The 13,054-nt window shown below is 46.1% G+C and overlaps 1 protein-coding gene across 5 annotated transcripts in view; it reads left to right on the forward strand.

Annotated features, from left to right (window-relative positions):
* Positions 1 to 13,054, forward strand: part of PALM2AKAP2 (PALM2 and AKAP2 fusion) — a 448,736-nt gene that overhangs the window by 110,026 nt on the left and 325,656 nt on the right. For all 5 annotated transcript variants that reach the window (XM_082696837.1, XM_082696843.1, XM_082696845.1 and 2 more), the window contains exon 2: positions 11,046 to 11,091. In XM_082696837.1, coding sequence (XP_082552963.1) covers positions 11,046 to 11,091 — 46 coding nt within the window. The remainder of the gene's footprint in view (positions 1 to 11,045; positions 11,092 to 13,054) is intronic.

The raw sequence follows: 13,054 nt of genomic DNA on the forward strand, positions 1-13,054 counted from the left end.
AAAAGTTTGCACTGCATGGAAAGAGCTTGGATAGCCAACTCTAGTGGTCAGACTAGTCAAGGGCATTCACAAGCGGCCCTAGTCTGTAGGCCTTGTACACCTAGTGATTGGGAAAGCTGTGAGCTGCTGTAACATATTATCATCATCGAGAGGGTGCTTAAACAGCAAACATTTTTTCCTTCCGGTTCTGGAGGCTGAAGTTGAAGATCAGGGTGCAGGCAGATTGGGTTCTTAGTGAAGAGCCTCTTCCTGGTTTGCAGAGGGCTGTCTTCTCACTTTCTGACATTTCTTGCATTAATAAGCCTGTGTCCTCATATGGTGGAGAGAGGAAAGCAAAATCTCGAATGTCTTCTAAAGACACTAATCCCAACATGAGGGTACCACTGTCATGCCCTAATTACTTCCCAAAGGCCCCATCGCCATCACATTGGTGATCCGGGTTTCCACATATGAATTTTGGAGGGACACAGACCTGCAGTCTCTAGTGCCTAGTGCTGGGCTGAACAACTCAGGAGCCTTCACTCAAACACAAGCACATCTCTGTAAAACACAGCCAGAGTGATAGAGTTCTCAATCAATCAATAAGATTGTGCTCATAAGAATAATAGAGTTTTCACTGACCAGGGACAATATGCCAGGAACTTTGGATATATTACTTTATTTGATTATCACAATAATCTCATAGAGTGCATAATAGTATCTTTCCTATTCTACAGATAAAGTAACATAAGCTCAAATATGTAAAATAAATTTCTCAAGGTCATTAGGTGATAGAATTGGGGTTTAAGGCCAGGTTTGTCCAACCCATGGTTCCTCTCCACTTAAGTAGCATTTTTACATCCCAACAACCATCGTGGCAGCCTGAGGAATGCTGATTAGTCTAAGGTCTCCTTCAGGGTCTGAGTTTATGATTTTTAAAGTTAGCTGAAAGAGTGACAAGTCAAGCAATCAATTTGTAAGTCACACACTATGTTTGGAATTGGGAGGGAGAACCAATTTTCCTTCCCAAAGGGACCGCCAGGCATCCCCGGAGGGGTTGGGATTTCTGGAACTTGGTGGAGCTAACAAGAGGAGACTTGGATGGTTAGAAAAGTGAGGGGGAGGCTACATTCCAGACATAGCATATGGTATGAGAAAGCACCAAATTTGGAGTGGGACAAACAGATGAAGAAGGTGTCAAGTTCTCCGGGGAGGAGTAGAGGGGAGCAGAGGCTACACACAGGGTCACGTTTTGACAAGATGCTGGGGTGACTTAGCCGAGTCTCAAATGAAGAAGAACCATCCCACAACACAAGGAAGCTTGCCTGCCCCGTCCTAACAAGGGGGGGTTTCCACTGATGAAAGGGACCAAGTCCCAGACGGAAGCCGACTGCCTGTTCTATAGGCAAATCTTCACTTCTAGCAGAGAACTCTCCATTCATAGGAAAACTTATCTCTATTGCAATGACTTGTCCACTTGCAAAAGATGACCTAGCAAGAGTCTGGCTTAGTGGTGAGGGAAAGTTAAGGAATTACAGGAGGAGAGGTAGTAGTTGAGTGGGAAGAAGAGAAATAACGGACTGATGGGAGGCAGCTGGGTCCCAGCGAGGCCAGAACGATCTTTCCTCGGTTATAGGTACACGGGACTTCACGCAACACAGCTCACAAATACAACATCTCCCCACTCCTCCCCCTCCCCTGACCCCAAGGAAGCTGCCCCAGGAGAGAAAAATAACTGGAATGACACTGCAACGGAAGGCAAGCTCAACTTTGCATCAGAAGTGGCCCCTGCCAGCCTCCCACTACTTTCCCCCCTTGGGGACAGACACCACCTAAAGCGGTGGAAAGAGGCTGAGTGTCCACTTCCCCAAGGGCTGGGCCAGAAGCATGAGCTCCGGGGAGTCAGGGCACCGCTTTTCCGGACACACAAGATCTGAAGTCTTGTTGGTGCTCACACCCTTCTCAGAAATGAAGGGCACATCTGCTCCCCTGAAAACATGGCCCTTTGTCAAGCCAGCACCGGCTCCATTCTCCGAGCCTGCAGAGGAACTCTTTCCTCTTCTGGAGCTCCCCCAGGGCCCCTGGCTCCCAGTCAAGCAGCCGCCTCTGTGTGGGCTCTTTTTCCACCAAGTATGCCTTCCCCTCTCTCTAGTGGGATAAATTTAGCTCTGAATGAATGCGGAAAGGAGAGCACATTCACGTAAACACAGATCAAGTAGCTTTCAAATACAGGTTTGACACAGACACAATCGGCAAAAAAGATCCAAGTTCCTCCGTCTCCTTCTCTCCTGCTTCTCTCTGCTTTTGCCGTCTTGTCCTCAGAGCCCTGCACCTTTTTTCTGCATTTAGTGAAATGAATTCAATACGTAGACCAGACGATGGTTGTTTGTCTTCAGACTGGAGAAAGCAGGATCACTTGAGGGATTGAGGAGCATCAGGAAGTCAAAGGGAACCCTAGATGGGGTTGGTAATTTTCATTTATCGGTCTGATTGTCTTAGTAGCCCATCAGAAACTGGGAAGCCTCTTTTGTCTTCTGCATTAGGAGAGTTTTCTCCCAGTGGGCCGAGCCCCTGGCTACTACAGAATGTCGCACAGGCCTGCAAACATTCCCCTGCTGATCCGTCATTATGTCCCTAAGTCCTTAACTTTGAAGCCACCCCTTTTGGTGTTGTCCTTCCCCCTCACAGAGCATTTATAGTTCTCAGAACACTTTCTCATTCATGAGTTCCTTTATTCTTACAAGAACCTTGTGAGAGAGTCCGGGATCCCCTTTCCCTGTTTAAAAACAGAAACTGCTCAGCTAAGAGCAGTTACGTGACTTGTTTGAGGTCATACAGTAAGTGGCGGAGTTAGGATTATTAGGAGCTAAGATTGACACTTGGTCTTAGGCTCTTTGGGGAAAGGTAGCTTGTCCAGGAGGCCCGATCTGGGAGAGTTCCATTTAGTAAACATTTGCTAGTGTATGGACGGTGGGTAAGGGGTGGGTCGGCGGGATTGAGACCCCAGATGGTCCAAAGGGCTCAGCATCCAAAGGCAGTAGGAGCTGAAGCCAGGCTTTCCAATTTCATGACTCACGCTCCAAACAGGAGGGCACACAGGGCTGGTGTGATGGGCCATTGTCCCTTCACTGCCAACCCCGTAGGACATCTCTCTCTCTCTCCTGTCAGCAGTGCTGACTTGCAGAATGTGTACAGCATTATCGAATCATGGCTAACAATGAAAGTGTCAATGACCGTGCTGCAAACAGGGATTCCAAGCTGACCGGGCACATCGCGCTCATTGTGCGAAGGCCAACGAGACTGGCCCCTAAGCTCTCTGAGAAGCCAATGACCCCGTTGTGTCTATCGGCATTATGTAACCAGATAGGCCTTCCCAAAGACTTTTTCACTTTGTAGCTAATTCATCCCCAACCTAGAATCAACTCCATGAAGGAGTGTACTTAATAGGTAGGCAAGTAGCTCTCCAGAATTCCGAAATCAAGCCTGTTTTCCATCCTTCCCTAGAATGCCATCCATCTCTTCTTAAGCATTCCCTTCTCACTCTTATTTATAATTATTAAATAGACTCACTCCAGAAGATAAGACTGTAGGTGTCTATGAATCCTGAAAAAGAGAGTCTGGTAATGAAATTTCTAGACAATAAATGACAGCAGAATCCTCCGTTTTAAAGGATGACGAAAGAGAAGTACCTACTAATGTGAGGAATTTTAAGAATAACCATAGTTCACTCTCTTTCTCAAGGAAAAAAAAAAAAGCGCCTACATTAAAGGGTGGATAAAATCTAGTCACTCACTTGGCCTGGTTTATGACATTTTTAATGAGGCAACAGTTAGGCTGAGCAATTAGGACCTACCATTTCTGGAGCAGCTACTGTGGCCACTCTTGAGCATTTTATACCTGATCTCCTGATTTCTCAGGACCTCCTCAGGATAGCCCCATGAAGTTAGAGTTATTTTCCCCCAATTAAAGATGAGGACAATGTGGACCAAAGGAATTCCAAAAATGCAGCTGGTGAGTCTCGGGGCTGGGAGTCACACTTGTCCATAGAGCTCATGCCTCTTTTCCATGTCACACCCACCTACGGCTTCCTAATCGTACTTTCCAAAACTTATTTTTCAGTAACAAGATTATTAGGGACCGACATCTGAATATCAAGCAAAGCAAATGTAAAAATGATCCCTAACCACCCCACTCTAATTCCCATACGCTCTCCTCCTACCCTCTCATTTCCTCTGACAATACACATCGTCAGTCAGTTGACCTTGCCAAAGCTAACCAAGAGAAAAGGAAACCATCAACATGAAATGCTAATGTTCATTTCTGGATAGATTTCCAGCTGCTGATTGTGAAGCTACTATGTAGACAGCCTCGTCAATAGATAGATACCTTAAGTGCCATCCAGCTCGTCCTGGCTGGATCTGTTTTCTAACTTCTCTTTTTTGCCCCACAGTGACTCTCTGGACGGATCTATCATTTGAATCCCATAGAGAAACACAGCACATACTTGAAATCCCATCAACTTTCCCAAATTGTTTGCAACCAAAGAAGCCAAAAGCCTCCAACCACTGTTCCCCTCCTTTTGATTCCATCACATATGTTTTGAATGACCACTTATTCTAAAAGACCCTAAAAGGCAAAACAGAGCTCATACGAGTACAAACATTTTGGAGGCCCCAGGCATTCCTTTTAAAATTACTTCTGTCAAGAGAAAGCTTCAGGTTACTCTGAAATTTCACACTCCTAGCTGCTGCTTAGTAAGACTTTAACTGTTACTCGCTCAAGGGGTCTTGGCAAGTCATTTGCCTCTCAGTTTACAGAGCTCCTGCTGTCCCCACAGGGGAGTGGGCTCTGACCATCTGTGGTTCCCAAAAGACTCATGCTCTAAAGTATACTCTGAAACTTTTATTAATAAAACATTTATTTTGCAAATCTGGCATTCTGTATTCTCCCCGTATAATGCTTTGCCATGCAGCATCTATCAGAAAAACCATTTAACAGTACGGGCAGTGCTTATGCAACACAATTTAATGTCCCAGCAAGAACTAGTGATTTGTTGCACACATTATGCACCATTGTAATAGATCTTTCCAGATTTTAAATGTGTGGAGGGCAGAAGGTCACCAATATCAGCACTAGACTACGAATTCTTTGCAATACCAAGCCATAGCCTAATGTCTAGTATAGAATAGCTACACAATAAAAGTTTATGAAAGAAATGACATAATTTGTGTTAAAAATGTCTGTGTTTGTAATGGATTCAATGATTTTCAAATGCTCAAATTTAGAGAGCTGAAGGGAAGAGTGCTGGAAGAGAAGAAAATGTTTCCCCTCGGCTCTTTGGCAAGCATGGGCCATTCATTTTATAAGCCTTCCAACACGAAGAAACATCACTTAGTGTTCTTGGTCATGAGAAACAGAAATTGATTCTAGTTGATAGGAGCAGAGAAGGCATGAACTCAAAGTGTATTCACAGAATAGCCGAGAAGACGAGAGAAGGAGGCTCGGACAATGGGCAGGACCAACGGTGAGCTACCAGCCTGAAAGAATTTTTGGATGCTGTTGCCTTCAGGATCCTTGGCAGGTGCTCGTGCCTGACGGAGCCCAGATTGCACGCCATATTGTAGCTTCTAGGGGATCTGGGGAAGCAAGAGTCTGGCATTTCCCAGCTTCTAGAACAAGAGGTGGCTCTGACTGTCACTATGGTTTGTAATATGGGAATCCCCCAAAGATGGAAAGGGGTTCACAAATTGGGCAACCAAAAAACATGAAAGAATCTGCTACACCCCCCTCTGGGCAAAGGCCCAAGGTTCAGTGTTCTGAATCTCTTCCCTCCTTTGACTTTTTGTCATATCTGGTTTGGCAATCCTCAGCACTGACTAAAGATACAACCACTGTGTATCATGGGCCTCAGGTAGTTTAAAAACCACTGAGGAAGTACACACAATGGGTCATGGGTCTTTTGTCTATTCCTCGTAAACTCAGTCCAATGGTTCCAAACCCATCCCTAACCCCTACCTCACCCCATAGGAATTTGTTTTTGTATAGGGAAATGTGTTCCATGGAAATCCTGATGCAGACTTTTGGGTGGGAACCATGTCTTAATTCCGCCCATTTCCCACAGCTTCTTTACAAACCATTTCTGGTTTTTTTGAAGTCCCCCACCCCCATCCCATTAATCTTAACCAATGATTCTTAGGTGGGAAAATGAGGCTACTTGATGCATACTCACTTTTCTCTCCTTCAACTCAAAATTTCTTCTTGTCTCTACCCATTTCATCCTCCTGCCCTGCTTAATTTCTCCTTCCTTCCAAGGCTAACCTGGCCACCAGTGCTCACGGTCGAATCTGAGACTTAATACTTACCTTCCTTTGGACTGTGTCTTTGGCCTCACTTTCCTGATGTCAAAATTCCAGAAGCATTTCAAGTCTTGTCTGACTTAACGACTCTTCAGCTGGACCCTGCCTCCCATAAACCACCTTCCCATTCCTCCAGCCACCTTCATCTTTCATATCCAAAGTTCAGAGAAGAGTGGTCTGTGCTCATGAATCCTTCCCCCTCCACTTTTCATTCATTCCCAACTCCCTGTAATCACTTCCAGGCTGACTCCCCCCCCCCCCCACACTGCTCTCCCAATGTCACACATCTGGCTTCCTGACTGCCCAAGCCAGTGGCCCCTTCTTAGTCTGCATCCTTCTTGATCTATCAGAAGCATCTAACACTTCTGAAAACCCCTTTCCTCCTCTTGTGGCATTTGATACAAACATAACTCCTGATTTTTCCTTCTACTTCTCAGATGATACTTTCTTAGACTCCTTTGTTGGGCTTTCTCTTTTTCTTGTTCTGTTTTCCCTATCTGGCCATTCTTGTGTCTTTCCCACAACCTCAACATAGATGACACCAAGAGATGTGTCCCCAAACCTGATTCTTCTGTGTTGTGATTCAGAGCTTTCCAACTGATCATTTCCAGTGGGTGCCCAGGCTCTTATCCCACCCCATCTCCCTTCCAGGACTTCTGTCTTTTTTTTTTTTTTTTTTTTAGTTTAAATTCAATTAATTAACATAAAATATATTATCAGTTTCAGAGGTAGAGTTCAGTGATTCATAAGTCTTATATAATACCCAGTGCTCATTACATTACACGCCCCCCCCTTAATGTCCATCACCCAGTTACCCCATTCTTCCCACTCCTCTCCACTCCAGCAACCCTCAGTTTGTTTCCTATGATTAAGAGTCTCTTATGGTTTATTTCCCTCTCTGATTTCATCTTGTTTTATTTTTTCCTCCCTTTCCCTATGATCCTGTCTTGTTTCTTAAATTCCACATATGAGTGAGATCATATGAGAATTGTCTTTCTTGACTTATTTTGCTTAGCCTAATATCCTCTAGTTCCATCAATGTCATTGCAAATGGCAAGATTTCATTTGTTTTGATGGCTGAATAACATTCTGTTGTATATGTATACCATATCCATTCATCTGTCCATAGTTTGACTATTATGGATATTGCTGCTATAAACATAGGGGTGCAGCTACCCCTTCGGATCACTACATTTATATCTTTAGGGTAAATACCCAGTAGTGCGATTGCTGGGTCATAGGGTAGCTCTATTTTCAACTTTTTTTTTAAGATTTTTTAAATTTATTTTTTATTTTTAAATAAACATATAATGTATTATTAGCCCCAGGGGTCCAGGTATGTGAATCGCCAGGTTTATACACTTCACAGCACTCACCATAGCACATACCCTCCCCCATGTCTATAACCCCACGACCCTCTCCCTCCTCCCCTTCCCCCCAGCCACCCTCAGTTTGTTTTGTGACATTAAGAGTCTCTTATGGTTTGTCTCCCTCCCGATCCCATCTTGTTTCATTTATTCTTTTCCTATCCCGCAAAACCCCCCGCATTGCGTCTCTACTTCCTCATATCAGGGAGATCATATGACAGATAGTTGTCTTTCTCCAACTGACTTATTTCGCTAAGCAAATAAAGTTCTATCCACATCATCGCAAATGGCAAGATTTCATTTCTTTTGATGGCTGCATAGTATTCCATTGTGTATATATACCACATCTTCTTTATCCATTCATCTGTTGATGGACATCTAGGTTCTTTCCATAGTTTGGCTATTGTGGACATTGCTGCTGTAAACATTCGGGTGCACGTGCCCCTTCGGATCACTAAGTTTGTACCTTTAGGGTAAATACCCAGTAGTGCAATTGCTGGGTCGTAAGGTAGCTCTATTTTCAACTTTTTGAGGAACCTCCATGATGTTTTCCAGAGTCCGAGCACCAGCCTTCATTCCCACCAACAGTGTAGGAGGGTTCCCCTTTCTCCACATCCTCGCCTTAATCTATCATTTCCTGACTTGTTAATTTTAGCCATTCTGACTGGTGTGAGGTGGTATCTCATTGTAGTTTTGATTTGTATTTCCCCGAGGCTGAGTGATGTGGAGCACTTTTTTCATGTGTCTGTTGGCCATCTGGATGTCTTCTTTGCAGAAATGTCTGTTCATGTCTTCTGCCCATTTCTTGATTGGATTCTTTGTTCTTTGGGTGTTGAGTTTGATAAGTTCTTTATAGATTTTTGGATACTAGCCCTTTACTGATAAGACATTTGCAAATATCTTCTCCCATTCCATGACTCCTTTGAAAAAAGATTTTTTTATGGTAAATTATACATGGCATAAAACTTACCACTTTAAAAAAACTTTTAAGTGTACAGTCCAGTGACATTAAGTCCATTTACATCGTGCTCCTCTATTCCCTTTTAATATCTATATAGCTGGGGCAAGGGAGGACCATTTCTTATTCATTACCTGTTGATTTCGGGGGCCTGCCCTACCTCTGTTATTACTGGCTGAGCCTGGTGCTGAGTGAGGAGGAGCATGAGCTCTGGAAGTCTGACCTGAGTTTAAGTCTCAGCGTTATGACTCTGGCTGGAACTGTCAGCCTCACGGGTCTCACTTTTCTCATCTTGTTATTCTCTCCTATTGTTGGGTACACAGTCAGTCTGCCAAAGCAATGACAGCTGGGTTTATTTGTGAGCAAACACCCTGCAAAGAACTTGACCTGCGGGAGCTAGTGCTGGAAGTGAAGAGAAAATGAAGTGTTTGAAGAAAGTGATAGATCTTGGGGCGCCTGGGTGGCTCAGTCATTAAGCATCTGCCTTTGGCTCGGGTCCTGATCCTAGGGTCCTGGGATCGAGCCCCACGTTGGGCTCCCTGCTCTGCAGGAAGCCTGCTTCTCCTCCTCCCACTCCCCCTGCTTGTGTTCCCTCTCTTGCTGTGTCTTTCTCTGTCAAATAAATAAATAAATAAATAAAATCTTAAAAAAAGAAAGAAAGGAAGGAAGGAAGTGATAGATCTTAGCCAGAAAATAGACTTTCTGGATAAATTGGAGTGGGATGTTGACTCGAGCACTGGCTTGGATTTATGACACAAATAACTCCACCTACACCCCTTATGAAAAGGAAGAGAAAACAATCAATCAGTAAAGCTGTTTTGGTGATGACTTCAGTGTTTGGGCAGAGTAGTAATTGCTCATCAAATGACAGGTAAAACCTCTGTGAAAGTTGAAAAAGCAATTTAGTTGAATTGCAAGAATTTGCCCAGGAAAGAGGTGATTTGGGGAAATTCAAAGTGCATACCTTTTAAAAAGCCTTTCAAATCCTGCATTTATAGAATCATCAAGGGTCTAAAGAGGTAGGATTGTTTTGTTTCATTTCTTTCAGTGTTTATTATTTCATTTTATGGAGGAAAGTTTACTTGTGAGTGTCCTGAAGGTTAAGAGGTATTTTGTTTGTATTTAGCCTTTATTTCCTTTTGGACTTGGTCTTATCCATCTCTCACATTCAGCCCAGGGCTGGTCACAAAAGATGCACTTTAGTACGGTTTAAAGGAATAGTGAAGTATTTCAGTGACCTGATTTTGCTTTTCCTTTCAGAGCCTGTGTAAAGAAGTAAAGACTCTGAATTTCAGCCCAAAATGTCACAGGATAATGATAGAAACAGCTTGCCCTTTACAAAGCACCTTCATATATTTTATCTCATTAATCACTGACGACATTCCATTTTTCAGATGAGGAGACTGAGGTTCAGAGTGGGTAGGCAAGTTGCTGGCATTTTCACTGCTGATTTGTCAAGCCCCACCTAGCCCAGCAACGGAGACTACAAACTCTCTGTTGTCTCTCTGAGCCACATTTGGCATACAGAGAGGTAGGTGGCCAGTGTTGAGCTATATACCCTGGCCGCGGCCCACGTGACCTCTGAGCACCCTGTCATCTAAGGCATGTGGGCGAGGCAGCCCTTCCCTACTGGAAATGTCCCCACGTGGAGCCCAAGCATCTGGCATAAGCTAGAAGGCGGCCAGAACACTCGGCGGCCACAGCCCGCACGTCACAGCACGTGCTTGGGGCCCGCTTTCTGCCAGAGGCCCCTCTGCTGGCTGGCACTGGCGCCACCTTGCCCTGCTCAGACTCCAGAGAGCGCCCGTCCACCCCGGAGCCAGCCCTGCGCCCCAGCCACTCGCCCTGCGCCCCAGCCGCTCGCCCTGCGCCCGCGCCCCAGGTGCCCACCGCACGCGCGCTCCCGTCGGCGCCTGGGGACCCCAACTCCCCCGCGGCGACAGCCCGGCGTCTCCTGGCCGGCTAGAGCCACTGGAGCGGGGGCGGTGGCCGCAGGTCCCCCACATCTCAGGGGCGGAGCGAGGCGCCGAGACGTCAGGGCGGAGGACCAGCGCGGGGCGGGCGCGCCCTCCCGGCGGCTGCCCGTGGCCCACGTCCCCGACTGGCGCGGCCGGCCGCGGCCGGGAGCTGCAGTTAGCGGCGGCGCTGGGGCGCATCCAGGCGGCTGGGCGGGCGGGGGCCGGAGGCTGAGCCGGGGCGAGCCAGCCGTGCGCACAGCTCTACCCGCCACCCACCCCCCACCCCAAGCGGACCCCCGGCCGCCCCTCGGCTCTCCCCTGAGCTTCTAGCGCAGCCCCCCGGGGTGCCCGTCCATTTCCGTGGGTTGACTACAGCGTGTGTTTTGTTTTTCTTTCTTTTTCCCCCTCCCCGTGTGCCCTTCTCCAGGATGGCAGAGGCGGAGTTGCACAAGGAAAGGCTGCAAGCCATAGCAGTAAGTCCACTTTCATTTTATTTTCTTGCTCTATTGTCTGGGATGGAAGGGGACCCCGAGTGTTTCGGGGCCATCGACATTCCAGCACAGTAGCCGCCGGGCATGTGTTTGGGGGATAAAAGTCTGTCAAAGCTCAACTACGCTGCTTTTTCTTGTAGACGTCTGTGGATAGAAACCCCCAGGGCGCGCTTTGGGCTGGGGATTTGAATGTGGAAGACTGGCTTAGAAATAAGATGCTTGCTACTGGGCTTTGGGAAAAGACCAGACGCATGGGGGTGGGGGTGGGGCGATTCCTGGAATATCAAGTCACCCAGTGATCGGTCCTACTCTGACTGCATACACTGGAGAAGCAAGAAAACGGCGACCAGAACAGTGGCTGCCACCCTTCCTGAGGAAGCTGTTTGGTCTCTTAAGTGGGAAACCAGCAGTCAGCCCCTAGACCAGCCCCGCGGTAAAACCTCCTCCCTGAAACCCGGGGTGTTCATTTTCCCTGTTCTCTCTGATATTGACAAGGACATTGGCACTAGCCTCCATCCTGGAGGTGGTCTGGGAACTACTTAGAGCATCTGGGTCCTGGGCATAATATTCCAAGAGAGCATCCTTCTTCTCCCGGGGTGGACAATCTGAAACCTATTTTCAGCATAGGAAGGAGCAACCAGTTTTGGCCAAGTTTACATGCACTTTTGGAAAAGTGTACCCTTGTGCATCTCGAGTGAAAAAGGAGAACTTTCTGGGACTGTGTGGATTTGAGCAATCTTGCCTCAGTGTTGCCAACGATCCGCAGATGTGGTATTTTTACTGGAGCCACCGCAGCTGGATTATATATCTCCTTCGCAGATGAGGGAATGATTACTGCTGCTGTATGAAATATTAACAATTAAAAGAGGTCTGTTCACATATTGGCCTAAAAGAATCTCCAGACGTTCTTCTACCTAAGTACCTTTTTTTTTTTTGGTCCAAGAGTTCTCTGGAAACACATATAAATCTGTCGGAGAAATTGTGTGTAATGTTTTGGAATCGAAGTATATTAAAGTGTTTTCAAAATCTTTGAAAATGCACATAGGCCTTTTTTTTTTTTTTTTCTTTAAAAGAATCGTTTGATATGGTTCCCAGGGCACTGGGACCGTCTTTACCAATGTCTTCACATTTTAAATGTCTTAGAGACTTGACCACTGAAATGGGAGGGACATTTGTCGGCAGTGTTGAAATGCTATGGTTTTTTTGGGGGGGGGGGTTGGTCTATTGGGCAATCTTTGAACTTGGTCCTTCAGGACTAAGGAAGGCTGTTTTGTTGTTGTTTTTGTTGTTGTTGTTTTCTCTTTTCCCTTTCCCTCTGTGCATGTATATTTGGATGGTTAATGAAGTTATTTTACGGTTTCTAAAGCTAGTGGCGAGGCAGTGTGGCCAGTGTGTCCTGTCAAACTTGGTAAGAATAGAGATATTCACTTACTCGTGCCATGTAGCTGCTGGGTGTTTTATGTAAACTGAATAATGGGCGGCTTTAACCGCCCCGAAGTGGCCGCTCCAGAGGCGGTTCAGTGGCTCCTAGCCTGTGTGAGGGTTTCCAACAGTTGTCACATTTTCTGCCTTTGCATGAACAGCTTTCCTGGATGCCTGAGAACAGCTGAGCCTTATGAAAGGACTTGCTCTCTGAATGGGGAGTCAGTAGCAGCTAATGCTGGGGCCACCCCTTTCCAAAGGGGCTTGGGTAATCCCGGGAGGGAGCCGGTGGATTTTCAAGAAAGACTGCACCAGTCTTTTTGGAATTCTCTTGAGTGTATGATACGTTTAAAGACAAATACTTGTGCCTGTTCAGGTGTGGAATTGAGCTCGTCCTGGACCCGGGAAGATGTTGATGATTCTCATGACTGTATCAGTTTCAATTAACACCTGTTGTTATTGGTTTGGATACACTAACTGTGTGTGTGTGTGTGTGTGTGTGTGTGTGACACACAGGGAGAGA

The sequence above is a fragment of the Mustela nivalis genome (assembly GCF_964662115.1).
Source record: "Mustela nivalis genome assembly, chromosome: 13".
In the NCBI taxonomy this organism is placed as follows: Eukaryota; Metazoa; Chordata; class Mammalia; order Carnivora; family Mustelidae; genus Mustela; species Mustela nivalis.